Raw genomic sequence first — 27,931 nt, 5'->3', positions numbered from 1 at the left:
TTCACTGGAAAAAAAGGCCAGGGTTTTGTAGAATCCTGAATGTGATTGTTTTACAGACATAATGATGTGCATGATTGAAACTACTGATTTTCAGTGGCCTGTTTGCAGCCCAACAACTGCTAAACAAGGAAGATGAATGCTGTGAACCAGTGGAGGAAAGCACTGTGCTCTGGGGTCTCTACAGTCACTCTTACCTTCTTTGCATCCTACCCCACTGTACTATCCAAGACCTTCGTCCTGTTTTTCTTTTAACCTGATGCTCTGGCCTCTTTACTAGTCATTTCAGTTGCCCAAAATTAGATATTTTAGCTTCTTCATCCTGTACTGTGTCCTCAATACTGTAACTTACAGATCAAGCTTTGCATTGTTGCAAATAGTTGTGACTCCTATTAATTTTAGGAGATTCACCAGTTTACACTGTAGCTTAGTTTGATCAGTGACTCCTCCCAGACATAATCACCTGAAGACACCTAACTTGGGCTAGCTCTTGTGCCTTACTGGCGTAACTATAAGTATTGCCAAAAAGAAAAAGAAAATAAATCTATGCAGGTTAAATTTTAAAAAATGTGATCCTCAGATGGTTTGAATCAATGCAGTTCAGCTCTCTGAACGCAGTAGAGCTGCATGAGTTTTCACCAGCTGAAGATGTTGCCCTTTTTTTGTATTTGTTTCAGATTTCCCTTTCTTGGTGTATCAATGTGTATGTTGCCAAAGTTAATAAATGTATCAAGTTTGTGACTTGGGCAGATTTTTTTTTCTAATAACAAAACTGATCAGATAAAGTCAACATTTCTGTGTCTGTTTGGTGGCTGCTGCTGATTGTGGGGATTTAGGCTGCTCTTGCCTTTCAGTCTTAAGCCAGTTTTCTTCCTCACTCATTAGCAGGAAAGTTTGGGATTCTGGGGACTTGGGGCTTTTAAATTTTCAGTTCATATCATGCTCCCATTCAAGTGCAAATCAAATCAGCGTCAAATGCCCTATTTCCTGGATAGTAAGATAAGAGTTGGGGGAGTTCAAATAAACTGCAGAAGGTTGGCTGAAGCAGCCACATAGACAAAGTATGCTATATGCTTAAAACCAAAGAACCTGATTTTCTACAAGAAAAGCTAAAAGAACTTCCGATGAAATAGAATTCCTTATTACATGTGCCACCAGGAAATACTTAAAATATTTTTAGTTTACAAAGTGGAAATGGTCTACTTCATAGATTTATTCTTTTTCTCAGGAGATATTTGATTTTACTGCTGTAACAAGGTGAAAGAATTACGAACTTAGTCTGATACTGCTTAGTGCCAGTACTAAAGTAAATTAAATCATCGTTTCTTCAGTTCCCTAGATAAACAACAATCCAAAATAGGATAGCTCTTTGTAGTTTAGCTTTTTTATAATACAAAGCTGGCATTAGTAAAAAATTCCAGCTCAGAAGAATCTTACTGGCAAATACATCAGGAAAAAGCTTTTCACCTGAATACTGACAGTCACATATTACGATAATTCTGTCATGCATGCTGAATCCAACTGAACTGGTAATGGCTGTGGGTTAGGGAAGAACAACAAAGCAGAATGAAGTTGTTCCTATTTTATTTGGAAATACCTAAAAACAACTTGGATGAAGGAAATTGCAAATGAAGGGTGCAACTATGAACAGGTAAAATGCTTTGAAAGCTTCTTGTTGCAGACATTTAAACCTAAAGATAATTGATATCCCTAGCATACCTGCCACAAAATAGAAAACACAGAAGGCAGAATTATCACTGTTGTGAGAATAAAACAAAGACAAACTGGAATAACTTTCTCTAAGTCATTAAGAACTTGTCCAGCATCTCATGGTTCTGTTTTATAGGCCAGTCTTTCCACAGGGCTTTGATAAAATTCAGTCTTTGCCCTCAACATAGCTGAGAGAAATATTTGAAAAATCCATATCAAGAAAATCCCCAGACAAATCACTCAGAGGATATCAGTGGTGCATGCTAAGATGTCACTTGATTTCATGCTTCTTGTTGTTTCTCATGCCTCAGTTCATGATGAATTTGCTTTTCTGGTTTAAGAGTAAAATCTTGCACCTGTCTGCAAATTATCTAGAGTATTTCCTGAAATATAGAAACAAGTGCAAGAGTTGCATTGTACTCTGTTTGCTGGAGTTGGTTTAAACTCTGTACTAAAGTCCTTTCCCTTTATTGGAAAGCATGAAAAGCAAATTAATCTCAGCAGTTCTAATAAGAGGAGTGTTGCTGATTTAGTAGACAATGTGTTTCTTGTTGCTTTGGAACAAGAATGCAACACTTGCTATTCTCAAATTATGTTAGATAATATGCAAATCTCACCTTGTTCCAGTCTGTAACCAGAAGCTTTGAGATGTGCTGAAGATCAAGGCCACAAACAGAAGCTAAATGGGAGTTGGGGGTGTGGGGAGGCAGAATAAGAAAACAAACCATTTCCTCTCTCTTCTGCCTCCCACTCTGATCCCAAAATGTTCCTTGTCTCTTGCAGCTCACAAGCTGAGGGGAGGGAAGAGAGATATTTATGTCACTTAATATAAGAATTATGTTTTTATAAACTCTTCAAGTAAATTTCAGGAAACACATTTTTTCTGCTCATCAAACTGGCAACAGTGACTGTAGAGCTTCTCAGAGCCCAGAATCTCCTCCTCATGAAGCCAGGGAGCTGAGGGCTGTTACATAAAAGGTTGGGAATGGAAAATCCCTGTGCAGGTCTAATGGTATGACAAGTGCTCAGCTAGGACAAGTCTTAACTTGCAGTCAAGTCTTAAGGAATTCTTCTCTGATGTGTGGGCTTTTTGTCTTGTATAATCTTTTTTTATCCCTTTTCCAAATCATCCACCCCCAGTTACATGGGCTCCTAGGGAATGAGAAGAGACTGTAGCTAAAGGAAAAAATATGGATTTGCTGGGCTACTACTGCCTAAGAACTTCCCATGTTAGACTGCAAGAAAAGTCTCAAACGTCAAACCACCTGTGAATCCCTTGTGTCCTCTGTCTTGTCTCATGGTCTCAGTCTCTGTGGGCAAATGTTTGCCCTGGAGTCATATTTTTTTGAATCTGTCTCCTGGGGAGGGAGTTTACTCTGTTCTAAACAGAAGTAGTAGACACACTGGGCATGGGGCAAGGTGAATGCATTCTAACCAGTGTGTCACTAGGCTGTGGAATGCTCCACAGACTGGGTGCTGAGAGGAAAATCCAGGCCTCTGCTTCCATTTGGTTTCTGGCAGTTTGATGTTTACTTGGTGTCCTTCATGTACTTTGACTTTTACTTGTCCATCGTTGGCATGTGCTGCCCTTCCCTGTCAACTCCCTTCCCCAGGAGATCTCATTGTACAGTGCCCATTCTTGTTCTCTCTCTCCGTGTTTGGATGTACTGCTCTGTGTAACTCAGTGGGTCTCCCTCTTTCTGGTTTGTTTTTTTTTCTAGATTCCTGCCGTTTGTTCATCGTTGTGCCTAAAGCATGTCGATGTGGCGTTCAAGTACATCGTCCAAATCCTTGTCTCTTCAGCTTCTCTGATGCTTGAACTCTCACCTTTGACCTTGTGTTGACCTTTGATGCTGATGTGTATTTTTATTATGTTTGTTTCTTTTCTTTTTTTTCTTTTTTTTTTTTCTTTTTTTTTTTTTGTGCTGCCAAATTGGTTTTGCTAGAAAGACTGCTGAAGGGGAATATTTAAACTTGCATTTGAATATAAAAGAATTTCTATTTTTCTAGACCTTCGTAAGATAACCACTTGATTTTGTGAATCTGATTCTTTGTAATTTGTCTTCAGAGCAGCCTTGCTAGCATACCTTGTGGAGTATTTGTATTTCTGTGAACATACAGCCAATCACTTCCTAGGCTTAGTTTTTTCTGTGTGCTTAGTTTTAAAAACACAGTTTGAAGAAAAAGTCAGTTATATGGTGTGACGCAATCTTTCAGGAGACTTCCTAGTCACATTTTGCTGATCTGGTTTCTGTGCTTGAGGAGACAGCATGTGTTTTTATGAGTTCAAACTTGTGACTTGAAGTGGCATCAACAGAAAACACTTGAACTAGGTTTTCCTCTGATTGTAGCTACATTTTTGCCCTGATATTTACTGATTTTTTTAATTATTATTTTTATTTTTCCCCTGCTTCCCTGTGTGATTATCAGTCTGCAGTGAAAATTTGATCAAAATTGATGTTGTATTTTGTTAAGCTCTGGCATGCTTGGTTTTTTTTTTTTTGTAACTACAATCTCTTCAGCAAAATGTGATGTTTTTGTTTTAATCTTTCAAACTAAGATAGTGCCCAGAAATGTTGTGCATGTTTCCTGCTGTTTTCTTCACACCCTCGTATATATCACCTTCACCTCTCTGTTTTCTATAGTTTGTGCAAAAACTGAGAAATTTAATGGGTTTCAAAGGTATCCTTTAAATTGGTGGTTTTGGTATGACAAATATCTGATCAGAAGCCACCTGAGGCCATCTACCTGTGCACTTAGACTGTCTGCCTGACAGAGCACCTGGACCTTGCTCCATCTCCAGTGCTGTCAGAAGCTCTGAGGGGGCTTGGTTACACTGTCCCCCTAGTGGAAGTTTTGGTGGAAGGGGATAGCTGGGAGCAGGAAGGTGGGGGGGAACTCACAATATTTCTGTTTCCAAAGCTGTCTGAAGCTAGGGCTCATTTCAAATACTAAGCATTTTGTACAACTCAGGGCACATTTCTGTGAAGTCCAGCCCCAATCTAATACCATCAGTCAGAGTTTGGTGACAGGATTCTGGAAGGATCTAGGTTAGCTCATGAAATAAAGTGTTTTAAATTTCCCAGAGAAAGTGTTTGTTTGTAACACTGGTCCTACAACTGCTGGCTCTTTTCCCAAATGACAAGCACAATACAACAGCCTCTGAAGCTGTTACCTGAACAGGGTACCATCCCCAGCTATCTTTTCAAGGGCCTTAGCTGGGGAATCTCTGCGGAGATTTTTTTTTAGTTTTTGTTTAGTTTTTAATTGGGTAATGAGCTGAGCAGTTTTTATGGCTTGCAGGATGAACTAGAATGGGTTACTGCTCTCTGGGTAGCAGGCTTCCCCTGCCCTACGTCCCATCTGCACAGGTAGAAACTGGGAAGTAGCTTCTAAATTAAGGCACCTGAAGAGGGTGTGCTGTGATGAAGTTTCAGTCAGAAGCAGCAGCAAGCTAGTGTAGGTATCTTAACAGCTGAAATAATGTGAAATGGAATTCCAGGAGAAGGGGTTTTGCTGAGAAAACAAGTAGAGTTTGATTGGATAGAAAACTTCATTTTGTCCAGTGTTTGGGATAATGTAAAGATGCAAAGATTGTTTTCTGTCCTACTTCTGAGTTGGTTGAGGATACTGTATTCTCATTAGGTGTTGACCAGACTTGTGTAGACAGTCCTTAATCTGCTTACAAAAGAGAGCAATTTGAATATGATAAATGTACCTGGGAGTGAATCGTGAGGCTGAATGAAAAAGGGTGGAGACTCATTGATTTGGGAAGTAGGGTTGGGGGCTGGCTGCTGTTAGTCCCACAGTCTGAATGCACAGGGCTGTGTGCCAGGGGCACTGATAGCCTGCAGTGTGTGGAGGAGCTGCCCGTACGTTTCTGTACGTGTGCATTTGGTTCCGTAAGGAACCTCGGGGAAACCTGTGGAAAAATATCTGAAGAAAACCAAAATGCCAAATGTTGGATGTTTCTTTCCTTTCTTCTTTCCTTTTCTTCCTTTGGTTGTTTTAATTGTTCTGTGGTGGTTTTAATGGATTTGAGACAGTGGAGCAGCAGCTGCCTTTCTGATTTTTGGCTGCTTTTTGTGAATAATTTAAAAAGAAAATTTACATTTTGGAGACAAACCTGTGGGCTTTTTTATTGGTACAAACATTGTATTTAACACTAGGGGTTTTGTACAGTTTTTTGCCTTTTCTACTAGAAAACAATGTAAAGTGATTCACAATGTGACGAGAAAACAAATTGCCACTATGACCAAATGTAGAGTCTGTTCTGCAGTTAACAGGATTTAATCAACTCAAAGTCGTGGTTCAGTCGTAGAAATGCTTTTCTTTACCTTGTTTGAACTGTTCCTTTTTTTCTTGTTTTGATTTGCAAAACAAAATGTCTTTTTGTGTGAAATTGTGTTGTACTCTGTAGAGAATTACAGATTTTACTTTAATGGTTTAAAAAGCAGAGGAGCGCATGTTGCTTTTCTGATCTGATCACAGAGTTTGTGTAGTGGATTTAAAAATGAAAAGATTTGTTACAAGTTTGGAACAAGCGAGTATGTGTTAAAGGAATTTTCTTCCTTTTGTGTGTGTGTTTTTTTTTCTTTTTGTCCCAAAGGGCAACTTAAAGCTGTTTTAATTGCACAGACACACCGACAACAAGTCATTTTGTATATGCCAAGTGTGGTACCTTCCTTTGTTTATTTGCTATTAAACTGTTTGAGAAGAGTCCTTGTGTGTTGTATTTGTGTCTTAAACTTGAGGTTCTTTTTGGGGGTCCAAGGGTGAGAAGATGAAGAGAGAGGTAAGAGAACTATTTTACAGTTTCTTAGTTGTGAGACAAAAATATTCATGGCCTGATACCACTTGTTCCGGATGTACAATATCACCCTGGATTTTTACTTCTGTGCAAATGAGCTACTTTGAGTAGAAATGGAAAAGGTTTTCTGGTTGATATACGTCCATTTTGGATCATTTGACAGTTAAGTCCCCTTTAGATATGGAAAAGCTGAGGATCTTGGATCATGCAAATACGTGCAACACTTGGGAGTGAGGAGTAGGCATATCCAGCCTCACAGAACTGGTGCAGCCACTTGCTTGTCCATGCACTTGTGCTTCAGGGCATTTCAGGGGCTCAATACCTTGGGCAGAGTAGCAGCCCTCAGCTCTGCAGGAGCAGCACCAGTGCGTGGTGCTGTGTGGAATTAGAGAGGAGCCAGCTTATGCCACTCTCACAAGCTGCACCCTTGCCACTGCCTCCTTCCCCTTCCAGGAAAACAGCCAAGCTGGCTGAATCTATCCTGGTTCTGCAGCATCAAGGTACCTGCAGCCCTCAGTGCTCCTGATCCTGGAAATACTACACAGGGAAACTGCAAATGGATTTGGATTACTTACTAGTGATATCCAAAGGCTACCTGCTTTGCTCTTAGAACTAAGATATCTTTTATGATATCTTATTTCAAATTAATAAAAAGTATTTGCCATAGCCAAAGCATAATTCATTTACAAACCTGCCACAAGTTTGACACGAATATTGCTTCTCTCTCAGAAGGGAAGTACCACAATGGCCATGATTTTGCTGCATTTCTGAAAGCTCCTAAAATTCCCTGATGTTATTCCTTCCTTCTGCTGTCTTGCATCTTGGAGACTTGCAAGCATTTTTAGGACAGCTATGTTTCTCCTCCATGTCCTTTTCCTGTGTTATCTGACATTCTCTGTTTCACCCCATCACTTCCTACATGATCGTAAATCCGAGAGCACTTGCAAAGCATCAGGATTCAGTGCTGCATTCCTTGCCCTGAGCGCACCAATTGCAGCACGAGGCACAGAGCCACCTGTTACAGATTGCTGGGATCCCTGCAGTTAATTTGCAGCTGTTGAGAAGAGAGGCTGGAGGGATTTCAGTTGAGATACAACTTGAGGCCAAGGATGGAGAGAAACAATTGAATCAGAAAAAGGGTTTGTTTAGGCAGAATGGAAGATTCCAGCTTGTGCAGAAAGTTAATTCACCTTGTCTTACAAAATCAAAGCTTTGCCAGCTACATCTTACAGAACTGATACCAGATCCCTCTTGGGTCAGTGGTGTTTTTTAATTTTTTGAAGGTTTTTTCTTCAGTTCAAAAGGCCACCACCAATCAGTATACAATCAATCTACTCCTAAGAGTCTGTGTATTAATCTCTGAAAATAATCAGCATTTTCACATGAATTGTTACATTTATCAGCATTTGTAGGAAATACACAAAGTTGTAGATGAAATCCTGATGCTGGATGTTTTAGGAGAAACCTTTTTCCTCTCACATCCACTTCCACCTTTCACTATTTGTTTTGACTCCAGTCTTCCTGACTTTACCTGCCACATTCTGCTCTCTTCATGTGGCCAGGAGTCACCAGAGACATTATGAAGAGCAGGGGGGAGGAGGAGAAGCAGGTCAGTGTGGTCACTGAAGAAGTGAGTGCGTGATGAGCCACGCTACATGTATGACAGGTAAGATTCCCTAATGTGATGTTGCCAAGCACCATTCAGGCTCATTTATTTGCACTTCCTGAGGAGAAACTGTGGATTGTTAACTGTAGAAGCTGTACCTGAATATTGAATGAATTACAGCTATCTTGAGCCATAGACAGATGCCATTGCTTTTTTGAAATAGCACAGGCAGGCAGTGTTCATCTTTTATCCGTCCTTATTTAAACAGCTGCAGCTGGCTCAGAGTGATATGTTCCTGATTTTTTTAAAATGACCAGTTTGAACTTGATGGATTTAGCCCTTATTTTACTAGGGTGTTTTTATCTCAACAGGTGAGTTGCAAATTGATTCCTAAGAAACTAAGCACTGTTTCATAGTGCTCAAAAGCAAGGAGCTAAAGTGAGGTTAACAAAAGGCAAGGCAGATCATCTGTTAGATGGGTTTTGTCAGGCTGCAAGGCACCCTCTTCATTTTGGCTATGCTGTTTGTGGGGAAGGGAGCAGTGCTTTGCTGACATGGTCCAAAAGAATCTCAGGATGAGTTTGCGTTACAGGTAGCTCACTTGTGGAAGTTTAATTTTGCAAAGTAGTCTGATCTACCAAGAATGATAATTTTTTTTTTTTCCCCATTCCTGAGTCCTGGCTTGATTCTGTTACAGAGAAGGCTCCTATTGGCTGCTTTCCTGGCCTCTTAACTTCTCCAAGTCTAGAAATCTGAATGGCCTCACCATTGTCAATGCTTTCCGTGGGGACTGATCTTATGCATCTTGTTTCCATCCCACCACTTACATCTAGAGAGATGTAAAAGAATTACTGCAAGGAGGAGAGATTTTTTTAATATTCTGAATCAGACTTTTATGCAAGTCCTCAAATCTATAAAGTACCTAGCTAATAATTTTAACAGTGCTGCTGAAGGGATTTTTGCACATTAACCAGCAGTGCCTCACCATTAGTTTCCTTCAGCTTCTGTAGATTTTGCCATAGTGTCTACTTCCAGAGTTTGAGACTACATAGAGTCTATGCTGAAATGTCACCTACCATATTACATCTCTGAAAAACAAAGTTAAGTTTAAATAATGCAAGTATCATAGTGTATATGAGCTCCCAAAAGAAAATCAGTCTTATTGTAGCAAAACCCTTCTACAATTTAAAACATTTTTCTTTTTGAAATACTTTTCTGAGGGAATTTTGGATAAAGGACAGAAGTAATCCCTTAAGATCATGACTGCTATGGTGTAAAGCCTCCAGGTAGACTATCGTTGCTTATTTTGCGTCCTGCTTTCCTTAAGGATGTTACCTCAGGAAGGCTCCCTTGGGTTTTTGTTGACAGACCAGGATAGTTTGATTGGTACCCTTTAAGGTGATTCTGTAGGTATTTACCTTTGAAGAACTGCTACCAAACTCGCCAAGAAGCAGGGAGGCAGCTGGAGACATGACTGGTTTTGCAGGCAGGTCTGTTAAAACTTCAAATTGCTTCTCTTTGCCCAATAAAAGGATCACAAAACTGGTTCCTGGAACTTCTGCATCTGAAAAACATCCTGTATTCCTGTAGCATTCTCCATCTGCCACCCTCCTCCCAGGTCTGGTGAATCTTCTTAAGAAGGACTGAATAAATCTCTAGACCACCAAGGCTGCAGCACATTGGTGAGAGTATTAAATGTGACCAAGGCTGCAGCACATTGGTGAGAGTATTAAATGTGACTCCTGGAGGAACCAGTCTGATTTTTTCAACAGAGTGTGGGAGACATAAAGCTATGGGGCTAACACCTCTCCTGCAACCAAAAGTGCAGATACCTGTTGTTCTGTATCTATTGTTATTCATCATAAAAGATCATCAAGTTCTGGATGCAGAACTCAAGCAGTGCTATTGACAACTTTTGGAGGACTACCACACTCATCTGATGACAGGGAACAACATTCAGTCAAGAACAAAAGTTTTCAGGATGGTTAGCTCCTTGTCCCTAAAATTAGGAAGTCAAAGGTGTATTTGCAGCATATCTGTGACAGAGCTGACCTATGTCCATAAAACAGTCCATGATACAAATGAGGTCCTCAAAAGGGAGGCTGATTTTGTGCCTAGCAAAATATCAAGTGTATTGTTGCAAGTGTAACACTGCATATGCGTACACACTGAAGTTACCTTGTTCACACCTGACTTCTATTTTTCCTAAAGCTACTATTCTACCTGAGTCTGCTTCCTCCCAAGCTAGCCCACCACCAGCAGTGCTTGTCTAAGGGGATGGCCAGAGAGGAAAGAGACAGCCGAGGCACCCTGAGGCTGTGACTGCAGCCAATTGTCTCTCCCTGGGGTATTTATAAGCTACATACTGGCGGGCAGGGGTGGGCAGTTGGCACCATGACCTTGGGAGCTGGGGAGCCTGACTAGAATTCCTGGGAGCCACGTGAGCTGGATTGGCAGGAGCAGCTGCAGCCAATGGGGAGGAGACCAGCACTGGCTGTTCAGATTGAGTTTCACTCCTGTGGCTTGAGATTTTTCTCTTTCTCTCCCTGTCGTGCTTTTCCTCTTTGTTTATGGGATTGGACAGACGAATGCACTGATGGAGGCCTAGCAAGCAAGATGTTTGCCTAGTGGATTTGGGATTCTGCCTTCAGTGCTGAGCAACCACTTCTTGCCATTGCCTACCACAGCTCCAGCCCCCTGACATGGCTGGGCTCTTACGGCTCTGGGCCCTCTGAGCACACAACCTGCCCTCTTCTAGTGGGGCATTTTACGTTGTGTTCTCTTGTAAGCACATCCTTTTTGCTATCCTTAGAGGTTAGTGTATGAGGCTTTTTAATCCATGGGAGATGGGTCAGGACCAGACAAAGCAACAGATAGAGAAAGGACTCCATCTTTACCAGTCTAACCAGACTGAAAAGGCCCTGCGAGTCTGGATGAGGGTTTTGGAGAAGTCTGCGGATCCTGCTGGCAGATTTCGGGTTTTGGGTTGCCTCATCACTGCTCATGCAGAGATGGGCAGATACAAAGACATGCTGAAGGTAAGGTGAACTGGAGATGAATGCATGCCATTGTGTCGCACCCACGATGGAATGTGGCTGGAGATCAGAACCTGAAGTGGGGGGTGTTTTGTGTGTAACAGAAAATAGCAGCTATTGAGTGCATGTTCTGGGCTGCTGTAATCACTGTGCTCACCAAGAGCTTCAGCCCACAAGATACACAGAATATGATTTTTCACTGGGTCTGGTTCATCAGGATTCCTGGGTTATTTAAGTTCTCCAGTTATTCATGGGAAGCTGTCTTGATTATTTCCCACATACAGGCACACCATGTTATCAGGCTCCAGGAACAGATATGAGAACAGAGCCTTTGTCCACAAGTTGTTTACAGTGTGTATGTCAGCATAAAAGTAGAACTCCAAGTGGATTCTGTAGAATAAGTATTGATCTTGTGGAGACAAATCTGTTATCTTGTTCAGCTTCTGGCTGATATCTAATACAGACCTTATATGGGGGTTTTCTAATTGCAATTATTTGTTCGCCAGGGGGCTGATTAAGAGGGAAAAGAAGATGCTGTTTTGGTGAGGTAATTGGGACATCCCAGATGTCTCACAGTTGAGGTCAGAGAGCAGCTTCCAGTTGTCAGGACAGTATGGAAGAAAGAAGGAAGGATATGGGGCTTGATGGAAAAGTGGTAACAAGCAGCTGAAGTTACATTTCAAGCACATGAGGATAAACAGTTTAATTAAATGAATAAAAAGAAGCTGGTGTGTGATCTGAGAAGAAAGAGCATGTGTACAGAAAGCAGCAGGCAGCATTTGGGAGAGCAGCTCAAGAATCTGTAAGACAAGGCAAGAGAGTGTTGTAATAGTCTTAAGAAACTATCCCAGCCTGAAATAGGGTCTTACTAAAAGGCTTTGATATTCTTGTCCTGATGTTTTGGGTTGCCTCTTGCTAGACTGGCTATTATAAGCATTTAGAGCAAAATATGAAAGGGGTGTCTACATCTCATTGAAAAGTTTTTTGTAGCTCTGTTTGGAATTGGAGTGGGGAGAGGGGTACACCTTACTGATAAAGCCATGTACATGTCAAAGCCCTATATTGAAACCAAATACTTAGGATGAAGAAGAAAGGAGAGGTATTAATACACTAGGAAAACATTTGAAAACAAACAATTCTGTTAAGTGGTGTGAAATTAGGTGCTGGCAAAAACAGCAGACTGTAGCTACCTGAAGGAAATACTGAAGACTTCATGGAGAAAAAAAAAAGGCAAAGGAGTGAGCTTAGTATACCCAAACATAATTCCTTACCTGAGAAGAGAAGAGAAAGTGGGATCAGAGTTGGTGAATTTTAGTTCTTCACAGTATTAGGAAGGAAAAATGGCTTCAGTCAAACTGAAATTTTACACAGCAACTGATCAAAGGATAGAGAAAGGAGAACTTTAACAATAAGCCATTGAGAGAGGAAATATCAGGACAAAAAGGGTCAGAATTAAAGGCATGAAATAAAAAGTGATTTAAGAACAGTTGTGATGCTCAACCTCTTTTGGAGAGGAAAAATTACTTCACACCAAGAGAAGAGGCTGTGGCAATCAGGAAATGCTGAAGAACTTGTACAAAGTTAAGGGAATGTGGGGAAGCATGAGCTAGTGTGCATCACTGAGTCCACATAAAAGCTTTCCTAAACTGTAATGAAACTGAGAAGATAATTACAAACTCAATGTACACAATTTATGGTTGGTGATGTTTGGGGGCTTTGTTTGGGTTTGGGGTTTTTTTGGTTTTTTTGTTTGTTTTGGTTTGGTTTTTTGGGGGGTTTGTTTGTGGGGGTTTTTTGTGTGGTTTTGTTTTGTTTTGTTGGTTTTTTGGGGGGTTTTGTGTGTGTGGTTTTTTATTTGGGTTTTTTTTTTTTGTTTCCAAAGGATGTAAAATGTTCTAGTAGCCTAAATTATTATGTGTAGCCACGATATAAAAAGGAAGTAATTGATTCCTTTGGAATTTGCCTTCCATAATCCTAACTGAGAATGTCTAATGAAAATTGCCAACTACTTACCTTTGCTACTGATACTAAATCAAGCCAGCAATGTGCTTGCTTCATCACAAAACATAAGAGTTACTGCTTAGAAAAGTTTGCCGCCTGAAAGAGACTTCATTTAAGAGAATAGTATTCATCAAATCCTGGAGGTTATAGAACTAAAACTGTCAATATTGAGGCTGCAATTTGTTAGTAGAAAATCATTAAAGAAGTAGCTTACTTTCTTCTATTAATAGAGTATTTTAATAGTTTAGGAATTCCAGAGAAAGTGGGATACATTACACGGAGTGAAAGAAAACAGAACTGTGTTGTTTCAGATGTTTCCTGCTTCACCAGCTTCTCTTTAGGGCCATTTAACAGCTATTTTCCCCTTACTGCCAGCCTAGTTCATCTTCCCTGCCCAGAGACTGTGTGAAGAGGGGGAGAGGTTTCTTCTGGGTCTTCATAGGCCTTTTAAACCACCAGATAACTGCTCAGTGCATACAATGCTTCTCCATGTGCTGATGGCCTTGTCTGCCCTGGTCAGAGACAACCCTCTTCTCCAGTACAGGATGCTACTCTGTGGGGGCTTGAGCTGTATTTAAAGAAACTACACACTTTTGTAAACACTATCTTCTCTACTCAAAAGTTTGCAGTGGTCCAGATTGACACAGCACGGGAGCTGGAAGACCCAGATTTCCTTACAGAGAGCTACCTAAACCTGGCTCGCAGCAATGAGAAACTCTGTGAATTCCAGAAAACAATCTCTTACTGTAAGACGTGCCTGAACATGCAGGGTACCACTGTGAGCATGCAGCTGAACGGCCAGGTGAGCCTCAGCATGGGCAATGCCTTCTTGGGCCTCAGCATTTTCCAGAAGGCTTTGGAGTGCTTTGAGAAAGCTTTACGCTACGCACACAACAACGATGACAAGATGCTGGAGTGTCGAGTCTGCTGCAGCCTCGGGAACTTTTACACCCAGATAAAGGTACAGTAACCTAAGGGACAGGAGGGTGATTGCCCCACAGATTCAGGGAAGCATTGGAAATCACGTGAATTACAGCCTTTGTCTTTCCTATAGGAAGTGAAGTACTGAGAGAGCATTGTAAGCTAAAATCCCTTTGTAAAATCCAAATGGAGTACTCTCCTCCACAATAAGGATGGGAGGATTAGTGTCATGTTTACACAGCACAGCAGAAGCAGCTGTGAATATGTGTGTTGAAAAGATCAAACTTAGCTTCAAAGAAGATCACATCAGAGACACAGGGCTGGCAGCCAAACCCCATGGATTCTCTACTTCTACCACTATTGTAGGCAAATAGCTGCCAGCAAGCAGCTGTAGGTAAAACCAGGCAGGGACAGAGCACAGGGGTGATTTGCCAATTCTAACTTCTGATACAAACAGCAAAAAATAGGTTTTTCTCACAAAGTCTTGATTTCTTCACTCACAGAAGATCATCACATGAAGTGTGGTGACCAAAAATAAAGAAAATAACATTGTGCTGAATACTTTTCAGGTGTGAAATAAGGGAGAAAGGAAATTTGAGAAGCTGTGGTTTCCTTTCTGTATTGTGGAGAATTAAAAAAAATTAAGGACTTTTTCACTTCTGCAGTCTCATATAACTTACTTCAGAATGATTTTATATATTAATATAACTTACATAATTACTGTAAAATAAGATTTATTTCTAACATGCTTTTAATGCAAAAAAAAATATGTTTAAAATGTATTATTATTTATTGTGAATTTGATGAGGCCAGGAGTTTCTCTTTCCTGCAATGATGGATAATGAGCTTCTTGGAGATCCAAATTCACCGTTTAGAGAAAATGAAGGCTCCACGTAGATGTTACAAGTAGAGATGATGTAAAAGCAGAGAAAGTTTTCAGCCTTTGCTTTTAGAGGAGGGCAAATGGTTCCTGCAGAATAAAGTTAATGGCATACTACATCAAATTCCTTTGCTTGGTCATTGTCCCAGTGTCCTGAACCCAGAGAATAATAAGAATTCAGTATATGGCAATTCCATCTTTCACAATTTGATATCCACTGAAATACTGCACATGGAAGAGGAGCAGCATGAGTTAAAGATATACAGAAATCTGGTAACTATTGCAGTGTTAGTAAATAAAAGGTAGCTGGGCCTTTTCCTTCTCCTTTCTGCTTTATTTTTGCTGTAACTGCTGTCTGTGTGCTTGTGTGCCTTACAGGACTATGAGAAAGCCTTGTTTTTCCCATGTAAAGCTGCTGAACTGGTGAATGACTACGGGAAGGGCTGGAGCCTGAAGTACCGTGCCATGAGCCAGTACCACATGGCCGTGGCCTATCGGAAGCTGGGGCGCCTGGCAGACGCCATGGATTGCTGTGAGGTACAGGGCACGGGCAGAGCTGGGGGGGCTCTGCCAGGGCATCCTGCCACGGGACTGGAGCAAGAGAGATACCCTGCCATTCACACTTGACTCTAGATCTTCCTGCTGCCTTCCAGTCTTAGAGCTGTGGTTTCTGTAGCCCAGAGGCCTTCAGAATTTGGGTCTATGAATGGCCCTTGGTTAGGAACATGCGAAAAGTTTTCTCCTTGCCTTAAAAGATGGTGCCACTTCTTTGGAGCTGAGCTTTCAGTGGCTGGAGTGCAAAGTCCCAGCCTTGCTGTTTTGAACCAGGAACAAGCTGTTCTACTGACCAGAGGCAATTTCTTTCAGGAGTCCATGAAGATTGCCCTGCAGCATGGTGACCGGCCGCTGCAAGCACTGTGTCTGCTCTGCTTTGCAGATATCCATCGCAGTCGTAGGGACGTGCAGGTACAGTTCCTTCCTGCCAGGAAGGATGGGGGAATAGCAAGAGGGCATGAAAAGCAGTTCATAGCAAAACATGTGTTTTCCTCCCTGCTTCTGCAGACAGCTTTCCCTCGGTATGATTCTTCCATGAGCATCATGACAGAGATTGGAAACCGCCTGGGCCTGATCCAGGTGCTACTAGGAGTGACTAAGTGCTGGATGATTCAAAAGGAGCTGGACAAGGTCAGTTGCAAACTTGTTTCTACAGAGGTTTGTAGGACAAGATTATAGTCTTGTACTGCATGGTGGTGAGGGTACAGTTCAGAAGAGACCTGTACCCCCTTGGTTCTACCAACGGGGTCCGTTGCTTGTAGAGTTATATTTCTCTGAATGGTCTCTCTCAGCCAGGAATTTGTAACTAATGGTAGGAACATCCATTCTGAGTCAGACTGCTAAATTACATAATTGCTTCATTAGTCAATCCTCATGACTTTTAAGCTCTATGCTGAGAAACCAGCACTGGAGGAAGGAAGCCTTATGCTCTGAAATATATTCCCCTGCTTACTTTTTGGTTATATGACTAAGCTCATTGATGTGCTAATGATATTTAGACAGCTCTACAGCTCCACCATGTGCTTTGCAGGCAAATGTGGCATAAAATTTCTGGAGAAACTTTGACGGTCTGTAAACTCTGATGTGAAACAGAGGAATGAGAGCGGGAATTTATTTGGGGATAGACAACCAGTCAATATAGAACAAAGGGGTGAAGTTACTTATTTTGAAAATGCTTAAGCAGTGTGTATGTGTGTTAAAGTCCAGACTGCACTAGATGCAGCACATTGCACGGCAGCACATTACTCACCCACAGAATTAAATGCTCAAAGGTTAGCCCTGAACTAGCTCTGAACAACTGTGCACAGTACCACATCAAGATGCTGGTTGGGTCTAAATATGATGAAAATTCACTCTTATCACTCATACTGAGACACCAAGAATTTTAGCTCAAATGAAGCATCCCAGATGCTTCGTATGTCCAGTATATGTCAGAATAGACAAGTTCAGGGTCTGAGTGCCCCCATCAGGGAATCAGCTGGGTGAGACACACTGCTCAATCTCAGTAAGTAAACACAGTGTTAGCAATGAGATAAGAAACTATGGACTTGAAAAGTTAGTTCAGTATCAAAAGAACGGGACAGGACACAGCAGGTAGTCCTCTGCAGGAGAGAATATTCAGAGCACTCATCAAACTCTTCCATTCACTGATTCTGTGTCAAGCCACTGTGATATCAAGCAGCTCTCACTTGTAAGAACATGATGAGGGTTTTGCACAGAATTCCAATCTCACCAAATCCCACAGAAGAAGAAAGTGGAGGAATCTTGTATTCTGTTCCAGGCATTAGAGAGAAGTCTGCCCTGCTGGGTCAGGAACCTTATGTCTGTTGACCAAATGTGACCTCCTTAGATGTCACATCCCTGAATATTCACCAAGCCTGTTCTTCAACTTGCCAGGCCCAGTTTCCATTTCTCATGCTACTCATCCCTATATATCAGTTACTTAGTAAAGCAATTTGCTGACTTTCCACTTGCAGATTCCCTATTTTTGCTCAAGCTTCCTCCATCTTCCCAGTCTCTTTGGCCAGTTAGTCCATTTCATTTGCATGTAATGTAATCAATGCTATTCCAGATCCTCACAGGCTGTTCACAGCTTGCTTGCCCTCATTCTTGTGCAGTCTCATATTCCTGTCCAAGACAAACTGTCTCCTAGACTTGTCAACATCTTTTCCCCTACCCCACACATTTCACTTTGATTCTTTTTCACAGTCATTAATTTCAGGAGTTTCCAGTACACACTCAGTCTTCCTAAGCACAGTTCCCAGTTATGTTCTCCCTGCTGGCCTTTAGTTCCTGCTTCCCTCTCCTACCATTTCATTATCCTAGGCTGTTGCTGCCACCACAAGTCTAATGCTATCTCCTCTGCATTCACAGCACTTTTTTTTCCATCTCATCTGGTCCTCTCCTCCTACAATAGCAGTAACGCCAAATTGTAGGGTAGAAATTTTATAATGTTCCTCCTGAAAACTACTGCATCACAAGGGAGACCTCTTCTTCCCCTTGGACAAATAGGAAGCAGATCTCAATAGCTCTGGAAAAGAGAGACTAATTATCAGAACAGCAAGGAACACTGTGACATCTAGATGAAAGTAGGGAGTCATTTGGTATGACAGCTGCTATGCTAAATATTTCCTTCAGATCTTAAAAATGGATACCAGAACACTCCTACATCACACCATGTGTAAGTAAGGCAAGGTGGATATATGAACAGCAGGGAAAAAAATGGATGAGTGTGGTGTATTGGTGCTGGTGATCCCTTTCCTCACCTCTGATACAAGTGAAATTGAAGTTACCCAACAATTATTGAGCCTTCAAGGTAGGATGGGGACAAGGCTTGCTTTGCTAGTGCTCCATCCCAGCCCCAAATGAGCATGTGGGACTGAGTTTAAATAAGTCTCTATTCTCTCTGCTTGGGGACCAGCTTCTGCCAACACTGACACTGAGTGTCTGTGACAGAAATGTAGCTCTTGCATTACTTGTGGTCTTTCAGAAACCAACCTTTTCTCATGGATTAACTTTTGGGAGGGGAGGGAAATCTGCCCTCCCAGAAAAAGCTTTTTTGATTCTCCAGTGTTGCAAGGATACTTGTTAATCCAAATTTTACTCTGTACTTCTTTACCTCTTTTTTAAAATAATTCTCATAGGACATTCATACAAGCCTGTTTTTCATATATTTGACTGAGAACTAACGACCATTGCTCTCAATTCACAGGCTCTGGAGAGCATTGAAAAGGCACAGGAGCTGGCAGAGGGACTAGGCAACAAGGTAGGATCCTGCAGCTTATTTTCAGCACTCTTCATAGTCTTGTGTCAGGCAATATATGATGCGAAACATTGAATTATCCAGGCTTGTTGTTGCTCATTAGCATTCCTATTAACCAGTGAGTGTTTAGGATTTCCTTTGTCAGGAAGTGTATGGTTGTGGGCAGTTGCACAGATAATCATCAGTTTGCAAGTCTGAAAAGTGAGTGAGGAGTCACAATGGGATAGGCAAAGGAGAATGGGAAGCAGTGAAAATGGGGTGTGAAACAGGCAGAGAACTAGAGGATTAGAGGTCTCTTCCTGAAAAACATTTTTGCCCTGAACAGCTGCTGAACTGTGTGCTGGCTGGAGGCAAAGGAAAGTGAAATACTGTATGTCAGAGGTAGCTCAGGGAAACCATGAGTGGAAGAGCTGCTGAGAGTCTCAAACCTGGTCTTACCTTTTGTGACACAAACAAGAAGGGTTAATGACAGGAATTGTTGAGCCTGCTGATGTTTCTCCAGCTGGCTGATGGGGCTGTGGCATTCCCACTCCTGTTTCTGATCTGTGTTCACCCTGTTGTTCACTTGTCTTATGTTTCTGTCCTTCACGTGCAGCTCGGCCTGCTGAAGCTCCACTGCCTGTGTGAAAGGATTTATCGCACGAAGGAGCAGCAGCAAGAATTGCGTGACCATGTAGTGAAGTTCCATGAATGTGTGGAGGAGATGGAGCTGTACTGTGGCATGTGTGGAGAGTCCATTGGGGAAAAGAACAACCAGCTCCAGGCACTACCTTGCTCCCACTTCTTCCACTTGAAGTAATTAGCTGGAAGTACTAAAATGATTGTCATGACATTAGTCACAGGAAAGAGCTGCTTATGCCCAGAGTAGTCCTATGCATGCTGTTCCACAGGTCTTTGTCTTGATTACTGCTTACCTTTGTCTTGATCCTGCCTTGCAGAATCCCATTGCAGTGCTAAGAGTCTCACAGCCTTGGAGGGTGAGATTTAGCCATCATACCCATCACACTCCCACTTGTCCTCTAAATAATTATTCACTGATGTCATCACTTTGTAGGTGGTCAACTCAGTTCACAGATTCTTATTTGATTCCTCCTGGGGAATCAGTTCTTCACTCCCACGGGCAGTTTGGGTTTTTCCTGACTCCCCTCACTTTCTCCCTTGGCTAGTGGCACACAGAGCTGAAGAAGTTGTTCAGACTTACCATGATACTGCCATGAAAGAAGTTAGCTGCACCATCATTTTATTGTAGCAGAAACACGAGTGTTACAAAACACTCTGAAAACTAAGAATTTAGTAACAAAGTCTCACATTGACACCAGAATTAGCATCAAACTACTGGGCAGTGAGATATGCCCGATGAGCTCTGTGGACTTGTCTCCAGCAGTACAGGAACAAACTTTTGTACAGGAATTTGCCGAAGTGCCTCTCTGGAAGGGATGGGAAAGAGATGCAGTCTCTGCCCGTGGCGGGAGGGCCCGCGGGGAACAGCTCTGTGGCGTACAATAGCCGTGGAGCCGCCCTGGGGGAGCCTCCGGGCGCGGAGAGCCCCCCCGACCCGACCTCCTCCCGTTGCAGGTGCCTCCAGACCAACGGGACCCGCGGCTGCCCCAACTGCCGCCGCTTGTCGGTGAAGCCCGGCTACGTCTGACCGCCCAGGGCTCGGCCGGGGACGGACGGAGCCGCTCCCGGGCCCCCTCGGGCTGTGCCTGGCGGGGGCGTCCTCGGCCTCTCCTACGCGGGGCTGACCCGCTCGCGCGGCCCCGCTCCCTTCCCCCTCGCAACTGTGTACGGGCACTGACTGTAATAAAGGCTTTCTCCGGGAGACCGCCCCGTCTGCCGCCAGCGCCGGGCTCCGGGCACCGCCCGCGCCCCGCCCCGCGATGGCGCCGCCGCCATCACTCAGCAGGTTTGGGGCGGCACGTGACCCGCCGCCGCTCCCCGCCCCGCCGGCAGATTCGGCACGGCCGCGGGCGGCGGGGACCGCGATTGGGGCTGCGGCGGCAGCGCCGGGGGAGAGGAGGGTGCGCGGAACCCCCGGGCCGCACGTCCCGCCCGTGGCGCTGTCCCCGCCCTGCGCCGCCGGGAAGCCGCGGTGCGGAATCTGCCGCCCCGAACCCGCCGCGCCGTGCGCGCGCCTGCGGGCCGGCGGAAAGATGGCGTCGGTGTGGGATGAGTCGGAGGTGAGGGACCGGGGCCGGGCCGGAGGCGGCGGGGCCGGACCGGGGGCGGCGGGGCCGGACCGGGGGCGGCGGGGCCGGGGCGAGCCGCGGGCTGGGCTGAAGGTAACGCTGCCGTTGTGACCCCGCAGGACGGCGTCGGCGAGGAGGTGCTGAAGATGTCCACGGAGGAGATCGTGCAGCGCACCCGCCTCCTCGACAGCGAGATCAAGGTAGCGGCCGGGGGCCGCGCCGGGCCGGGGAGCGAAGCCGGGCCGGGCCGCCCTCCCGGGAGCTCTGTGCTGCTGTTGTTCGCGGCGGGCGGGTTAGCACAGCCACGGGGACAGCAAAAAATTGAACACGGTTAAACAGCAGATTGACGAGTACTGAACCACGAAGGTAGGGAAGAATCACTGGAAAAGCGTCGACACGAGGAAGCTGAGGGGGCGGCTGTTCGTCGCAGCCATGGATGCTTTAGCTAAAGTTACACAGGCCCTCCCTGCCTGGTAGGCAGAAGGGAGAAGGAAGTCTGTTCTGTGGCCTCAGTCAGGTAGGATCTTTGGGTAATTCAGGTTGAAAGGGATTTGAGCAGACCTCCAGGCCAAACTCCTTCTCAAAGCAGGGTCAGCCATAACCCTGATAAACCCTGATAAAGCTACTCAGGGCTTTGTCTGGTTGGAGCTTGAAAGCCTTTAAAGACACATACTGCACTGCTTTGCTACAGTCTGAGCCACACCTGTTTCAGTCTTTGTTATTTCATCTGCCCATTGTGTACTCCTGTGAAGTGTCTGGTTCAGTCTCTTTGATACCTCTTTCCCCAGCTGTTCTGTTCTCTAGGTGAACAAACCCACCTCCCTCAGGAGGGCCCATGCTCCAGGCCCCAGCCATCTTGGTAGCCCTGTGCTGAACTCAGTCCAGTTTATCCATGTCTTTGCCGTATGGGGGGGGGGGGGGGGGAAAGGGGGGGGACACCAAAACTAGACTGAGTGCTCTAGGTAGGATCTAAAAGTATCGAATAAAGGGGACCGAACACTTGCGGTCTGCCTGCAGTCCTGATAGTACAGCCCAGGATGCTGTTTGCCACCCTTGCTGTCAGGACATATTGCTGGCTCCTGTTCATTTTATTGTCTTATGGAGACCCCCAGGTCCATTCCTCAGCCAGACAGTCACCAGCATGTGTCACTGCAAGATGCACTTCCCTCCCTGCGGCGGGGCTTTACACGTGTCCTCGTTTTTTGTAAGGTTTCTGTGTGGCAGCTCTGCCTTTGAACGCAGAGACTATGGCCCCCAATTTGGTGTCATCTGCAAACACAATGAGAAAACATTCCATCCCCTTGCTTGTTCATTCATGAAGATGTTAAACAGATAGACCTGTCTTGAGATAGACGTGTTTTGCATAAAAGAGCACTTACCAATTTAGAATGTTTGCTGCCCAGTGTTAGCAGTATTGAGATAAAATATTTCATAAATTCTACAGAGTAACTTCATCCTATACTGCTTCAGGCTCCACAAGTAATTTTGACTTACTAATGTCCTTTATTATTCTTTAAAGACAGTAAAGGTAAATATGTGCCTTATTTTTAAATTGCAGAATACAGTAAGGAGTAGAAGTAGCCTTCTTCATTTTATAGTAAGAGCATTATAATTGCAAAATGTTTGTCAGAACTTTCCCTTCAGGCACTTTTCCTTGAATGTTTTCTAGACTGTTCTATTAAATCAAATTTATTAAGTTTTTTGCATTTTTATTTAACAGATTCTGTATTGGCTCCTGTAACAGTTCTGTCCTGTGAATGTGTTATAGCACAGTATTATGCTTAGGCATAAAGACTTTTAAAAAGATAGTTTCTTATTGAAGAGTGGATTTCCCCATTGAACAGAATCACATTCCAATTCAGGTGTGACCAGGTCTCCTGAGATCTCTTGGTGTTCCAGTCACTTCAGTGGGGATCACAAAGTGTGTATTTGCACTCTGTGTGACTAACCAGGAAAGGGAGGAAAAGGCCTGTCAGTGTCAGCCAGACAGCACTGCAGACATCTGTGTTGGGTGTAAATGTACTCACTGTTGGATGGGGAGTACAGAATTTTCTTTCTTAGAGGTTTCTTTTTCCTTACAGTTAGTACGATCATAGAATCATAGAATAGTTTGGTTTGGAAGGGACCTTTAAAGGCCAACTCCTGCCATAAGCAGGGATGTCTTTAACTAGACCAGGTTGCTCAGAGCCCTGTCTAACCTGGTCTTGAATGTTTGCAGGGATGGGGCATCCACCATGTTTCTGGGCAACCTGTTGCAGTGTTTTGCTGTTGTTACTGTAAAATTTCTTATATCTAGTGTAAATCTACCCTTTTGAAGTTTAAAACCCATACCCCTTGTCCTGTTGCAACAGGTCTTACTAAAAGTCTGTCCCCATCTTTCTTACAAGACAGCTTTAAATACAGAAGGGCCACCACGAGGTCTTCCTGGAGCCCTCTCTTCTCCAGGCTGAATCATAGAATGGTTTGGGTTGCAAAGGACCTTAAAGATCATCTAGTTCCAACCACCTTGCAAAAACATAACTAAAATAGGTGTGTATATATAGTTGTGTATCTGTATATATTAAAAGATCACATCCAAACCAAACCACAGTTGCCATATCTGGGCCATATTGTTATGTAGGTTACATTGCAACCCTGTAAGCTGTTGCACTGATTAGGCTGAGGCTACCAAGTGACACTGGGAAGAAATTATTTGGGGTTATTGATTAGTTGGAGACCAGAATGGACTGTGTAGCCTCGATTCCTAACAAATTTTGGCTAATTCACTGGCTTTGCTTTTTTTTTTATATTACGTTTCCTTTTATTCCTCAGACTTAGATTTCTGTAACCATTTGCTTTTGGAACAATCTATTAATTTGATCTTGCCTCAGTTTTCTGACACTATTCCTTTTTCTTTCTTCTGTGTTCCAATTGCAGATCATGAAGAGTGAGGTACTGAGAGTGACCCATGAGCTTCAGGCCATGAAAGACAAGATCAAAGAAAACAGTGAAAAGATCAAAGTGAATAAAACCCTGCCATACCTTGTCTCCAATGTTATTGAGGTGAGGATGGTGAGCTTTTACATAGTGATATGAGAAGTGTGTGCAATTTATTGTGGCAGGGAACTCATCAGGGATCCAAGACCTGGATGGAGTACTCTCAGACTACCAATGCTGCCAGTGCCAGGACTTTCAGGTTTTTCTGTTGGTTTTAAGTGCACGTCTCTTGCCCACTTGTTCTCTGGGTCGTTCCTTAGGCTTTGGGTACTGTTCATCTGTACTTAACAAGCATCAGAGGGTGGCACAGCCCTTCTGAGCATAAACTTGAGCATCTGAAATTGAACGCATGCTCTCTGAAACTTGTGAAACAGTGAATGAAAGGCTGTGACTCTGTTAGTCTATCACATTCTTTTTGTAATTCAGTAATTCTGATGATAGGAAAAAGAATGCTGATAGTTTGCTATTAAAAATGGGATTGCTTTGTACTACTCTTTTAAAACTTAATGAGCTTAAGCCTTAATGTGAGCTGCTGTATGGGAGAAGGAATCAGTGCCATTAGCTACTACTTTGTTCTGAATTTTGTAATGTCTTTCTATGCACTATTCTGTGCTGCTTCATAAGGAAAGTAAGAAATCAATTTTTACAAGAGAGCTTTAATGCTTTCAGGATTCTACTGCTGATGGATGATGGAAAGTTTTATTTCTTCCAATGCATGTATGTTAGAAGCATTAATCCTGGGGTCATCCTGCTCGCCTGGTTACATTGTTATGAACTCTTTCACTCTGGTTTTCAGCTACTGGATGTTGACCCAAATGACCAGGAGGAGGATGGAGCAAACATTGACTTGGATTCCCAGAGAAAGGGCAAGTGTGCTGTGATCAAGACCTCTACACGTCAGGTAAGACCCATGTGCCCAACCAGGTGTGAGGAATGATGCAAAGGATCTTCTCCTGGTATATCTGATTTTGCTCACTCTGATTTCTTTTTACAGACATATTTCCTGCCTGTTATTGGGTTGGTTGATGCTGAGAAGTTGAAGCCTGGAGATCTGGTGGTGAGTGATACTATTGTGATAGCTGGATATGATGGTGGCCAGAAAATTGTGCATGTCTTGCCTTTAAGAAAGAAGACAAATCTGTCCAGATTTCCCCAAGACCATTTCTCTACTAAAATTTTCATAGATAGGTATTATGGGTTCAGTTAGATTTGTAGTAAAGAAAAGCAGTTTGGGCTGTGTGTCTTTTATACATACAATTAGATGCTGAAAGTTTAGAGACCACTTAGTAAGTTTTTTAAACCCTGTCTTTTTATTGTAAATAAACTGGACCACTCATTTAAAATGTGACCGTAACATTGTCCACTCTGCCAAGCTGGGGTGGTTTGATGAATGCCAGTGTCAAAGCTGGTTATTCCTGCAACCTTGAGGTCTAGTAAATCAGCTTTGATTGCATGTTTATTAAGTGCTATCTGAGGGAACCTATTAAAAGCAAAGGACTTGTTTTTACAGGGGGTGAACAAAGACTCTTACTTGATCCTGGAGACTCTGCCTACTGAGTATGATTCACGGGTGAAGGCCATGGAGGTGGATGAGAGGCCCACGGAGCAGTACAGTGACATCGGCGGGCTGGATAAACAAATCCAAGAGGTGATACTTTGTGTATAGTTTCTGGTGTGACTGAGGACAGCATCTTTGAACTTCAACTCAAAAGCAGACAGCCTGGATCTGTGGAGAAGAATGGCTTTATGTATTAATATTTTTCTTGTGTTGTAGCTCGTGGAGGCCATTGTCTTGCCGATGAATCATAAGGAGAAATTTGAAAATTTGGGTATACAGCCACCCAAAGGAGTCCTTATGTATGGGCCTCCAGGAACAGGGAAGACACTTTTAGCTCGAGCATGTGCTGCCCAGACCAAGGTAAAAGGAACCTGTGAAAGTGTGTGCTGCTGTAGAATAGTACCTGACAAAGAGTAAGAACACCTCCAGGGGAAGAAGGTCATACACACAAATTGGTGTTACAAAGGCTGGGATTTTCTCGTCTATTTGATTGCTTGCTTGTTTTAATTAAGGGCTTCTTATAGTACTCAGAAGTGACCCTATTGTGGAATGAGGCCTAGGATTGATTCTCTTTCACTTCCCAGGCCACGTTCCTGAAGCTGGCAGGTCCACAACTTGTGCAGATGTTCATTGGTGATGGAGCAAAGCTGGTACGCGATGCTTTTGCTCTCGCAAAGGAAAAAGCTCCTTCCATCATCTTTATTGATGAACTGGATGCCATTGGCACTAAAAGGTGAGCTGTAGTCCATGCTGTAAAGTTCTTGGGAACTGCCTAGCAGCCTCCTTTGCCTGTGTACATAAGCAGAGCCTTTTAAAGCATGGCTTACTCAGAAAGAGAGTGTGAACATAGTCACAGATGGATAGCAGTTGCCACAATCCTTGGACTCAGGAGCAAAGTTTGTCAGACTTGGGATCTGTCTGATAGCCTTTTGCTGCATAAAACTGTTTTCTGATCACTCCAGCAGGCACCTGGAGATGTTCACCCTCATTTACTATGTGGGCCTGGACAACATAAGCCCCATTGTAAGGACTAAGTAAGTCTTAGGTGCTCCTGACACTTATTCTAGTTGCAGTCCTCATCATGGTAGGACCGTAGTTTCAAGGAAAAAATTGGAACACCTCAGCCAAGGAGCATGAACTGCAGTCATTCTGTGTTTTGATGTGATTAAAAACATAGGGACAGAGGGTGGTCAGGTTCATACTGATAGTTTTACTCGTTTCCCCTCAGGTTTGATAGTGAGAAGGCCGGTGACCGGGAGGTGCAGAGGACTATGCTGGAGCTGCTTAATCAACTTGATGGTTTTCAGCCCAATACACAAGTCAAGGTTGGGAGCTATCAGGGAGTGCTGCTGAGGTCCAGGGCACTCTAGCAGGGGATGGAAAACAATGTCCAGGGAAGAAGCTTGGTGAATCTTCGGGGAGAAGAGGCCTGTCTTCCAGGTGCCTCACACTGATGATCCTACTTCTGCTTAGGTGATTGCTGCAACCAACCGGGTTGATATCTTGGACCCAGCTTTGCTCCGCTCTGGGCGATTAGATCGGAAGATTGAGTTCCCAATGCCTAATGAAGAGGCCAGAGCCAGAATTATGCAGATTCATTCACGCAAAATGAATGTCAGGTATGGCCTTCTGGTACCTCAGGGCTGAGAAGTGGTTGGCAGTCACTTGTTGGGGGCTCACTGTGGGGCTGAGGAAACTCCCTACGTTGCTTTTTCTGTTTGGTACATGTTCTCAGACTTTTTTTCCCATTTGCTCATATCAGCCCTGACGTGAACTACGAGGAACTGGCTCGCTGCACAGATGATTTCAATGGAGCCCAGTGCAAGGCTGTGTGTGTCGAAGCGGTAAGTATTCCTCCATAGGAATAGCACTGATGGGAGGGAAATGTGAAAGCTAGAATGGAGCAGTTATTTGGAACTTGTGTGGTGCTCACATTCCCTCTCTAAATACCATCTCATTGGGCAGGGGATGATTGCCCTCCGCCGTGGAGCTACAGAGCTCACCCACGAGGACTACATGGAAGGAATCCTGGAGGTTCAAGCAAAGAAAAAAGCCAATCTGCAGTACTATGCCTGATCCCTGCCCAGTCAAAGTTGTGGCCTTGGCAGAGGACAGGAATAGACTGGACTGTATCACTTACTTTCTGTCTGGAAAAAATAAAGCATTTTTTCCCTTTAAAAACAAATCCATGGTGTGTTGAGGCTGTCGCCCTTGCTTGGTGGTTCTACATCTGTGTAAAGGGATGCTAAAAGCCTCCTGTCCACTGTGCCCACCATGCTGCCTTTGGACCCTCCTCCAGCCAGAATTGGATTAAACCCTGTTCTGATACTTCCTCATGAGGACCAAGAGGCTATACTACAGTAAGTGTACTGTGACATTGCTGACCTGCAGCTCAGACAGCATCCCCGGTTTTTGCCTGTGCAGCCAGTGA

General features: G+C 43.6%; 3 protein-coding genes and 1 long non-coding RNA gene across 21 annotated transcripts in view; 3 read left to right on the top strand and 1 right to left on the bottom strand.

Annotated features, from left to right (window-relative positions):
* The window catches only part of CELF1 (CUGBP Elav-like family member 1), a 67,802-nt gene extending 53,960 nt beyond the window's left edge, over positions 1-13,842 (top strand). For 16 of the 18 annotated variants that reach the window (XM_053980122.1, XM_053980121.1, XM_053980120.1 and 13 more), the window contains one exon: positions 3,429-6,426. The gene's annotated coding sequence lies outside the window, so the exon portion shown is untranslated. Of the gene's footprint in view, positions 1-56; positions 6,427-8,079; positions 8,184-13,781 lie in introns of those variants that run through there. The other 2 variants (XR_008437517.1, XM_053980110.1) reach the window with 2 other exon arrangements.
* Positions 10,946-20,605, top strand: RAPSN (receptor associated protein of the synapse). The gene is made up of 8 exons (XM_053980125.1): positions 10,946-11,161; positions 13,782-14,120; positions 15,339-15,497; positions 15,828-15,926; positions 16,023-16,145; positions 18,727-18,780; positions 19,373-19,572; positions 20,353-20,605. Exons 1-8 carry the CDS (start codon positions 10,946-10,948, stop codon positions 20,423-20,425), a joined length of 1,263 nt encoding a protein of 420 aa, XP_053836100.1. The 3' UTR covers positions 20,426-20,605.
* On the bottom strand, positions 20,001-20,659 carry LOC128808700 (uncharacterized). The gene is made up of 2 exons (XR_008437518.1): positions 20,577-20,659; positions 20,001-20,204 (listed from the first exon to the last, which is right to left on the bottom strand). It is a non-coding gene; the product is annotated as an uncharacterized LOC128808700 (long non-coding RNA).
* PSMC3 (proteasome 26S subunit, ATPase 3) lies at positions 20,562-27,685 on the top strand. The gene is made up of 12 exons (XM_053980105.1): positions 20,562-20,957; positions 21,086-21,166; positions 23,883-24,008; positions 24,739-24,843; positions 24,937-24,999; positions 25,453-25,590; positions 25,717-25,860; positions 26,085-26,233; positions 26,729-26,825; positions 26,974-27,119; positions 27,263-27,344; positions 27,466-27,685. Exons 1-12 carry the CDS (start codon positions 20,658-20,660, stop codon positions 27,574-27,576), a joined length of 1,542 nt encoding a protein of 513 aa, XP_053836080.1. The 5' UTR covers positions 20,562-20,657; the 3' UTR covers positions 27,577-27,685.
* The last annotated feature ends 246 nt before the right edge of the window (positions 27,686-27,931 follow it).

This window comes from Vidua macroura, chromosome 6, assembly GCF_024509145.1.
Source record: "Vidua macroura isolate BioBank_ID:100142 chromosome 6, ASM2450914v1, whole genome shotgun sequence".
Taxonomy (NCBI): Eukaryota; Metazoa; Chordata; class Aves; order Passeriformes; family Viduidae; genus Vidua; species Vidua macroura.
Note: the sequence above shows the minus strand (reverse complement) of the source record. Positions and strands in the feature narration are given on the sequence as shown.

Bases quoted from the DNA above. Each gene is read 5' to 3' on its own strand.
- RAPSN (XM_053980125.1), top strand. From the start codon at position 10,946: ATGAGGCTTTTTAATCCATGGGAGATGGGTCAGGACCAGACAAAGCAA. The intron at 15,498-15,827 runs GTACAGGGCACG...AATTTCTTTCAG, and splicing joins ACGCCATGGATTGCTGTGAG to GAGTCCATGAAGATTGCCCT. The intron at 19,573-20,352 runs GTAATTAGCTGG...CTCCCGTTGCAG, and splicing joins TCCCACTTCTTCCACTTGAA to GTGCCTCCAGACCAACGGGA.
- PSMC3 (XM_053980105.1), top strand. From the start codon at position 20,658: ATGGCGCCGCCGCCATCACTCAGCAGGTTTGGGGCGGCACGTGACCCG. The intron at 24,009-24,738 runs GTGAGGATGGTG...TCTGGTTTTCAG, and splicing joins TTGTCTCCAATGTTATTGAG to CTACTGGATGTTGACCCAAA. The intron at 25,000-25,452 runs GTGAGTGATACT...TTGTTTTTACAG, and splicing joins TGAAGCCTGGAGATCTGGTG to GGGGTGAACAAAGACTCTTA.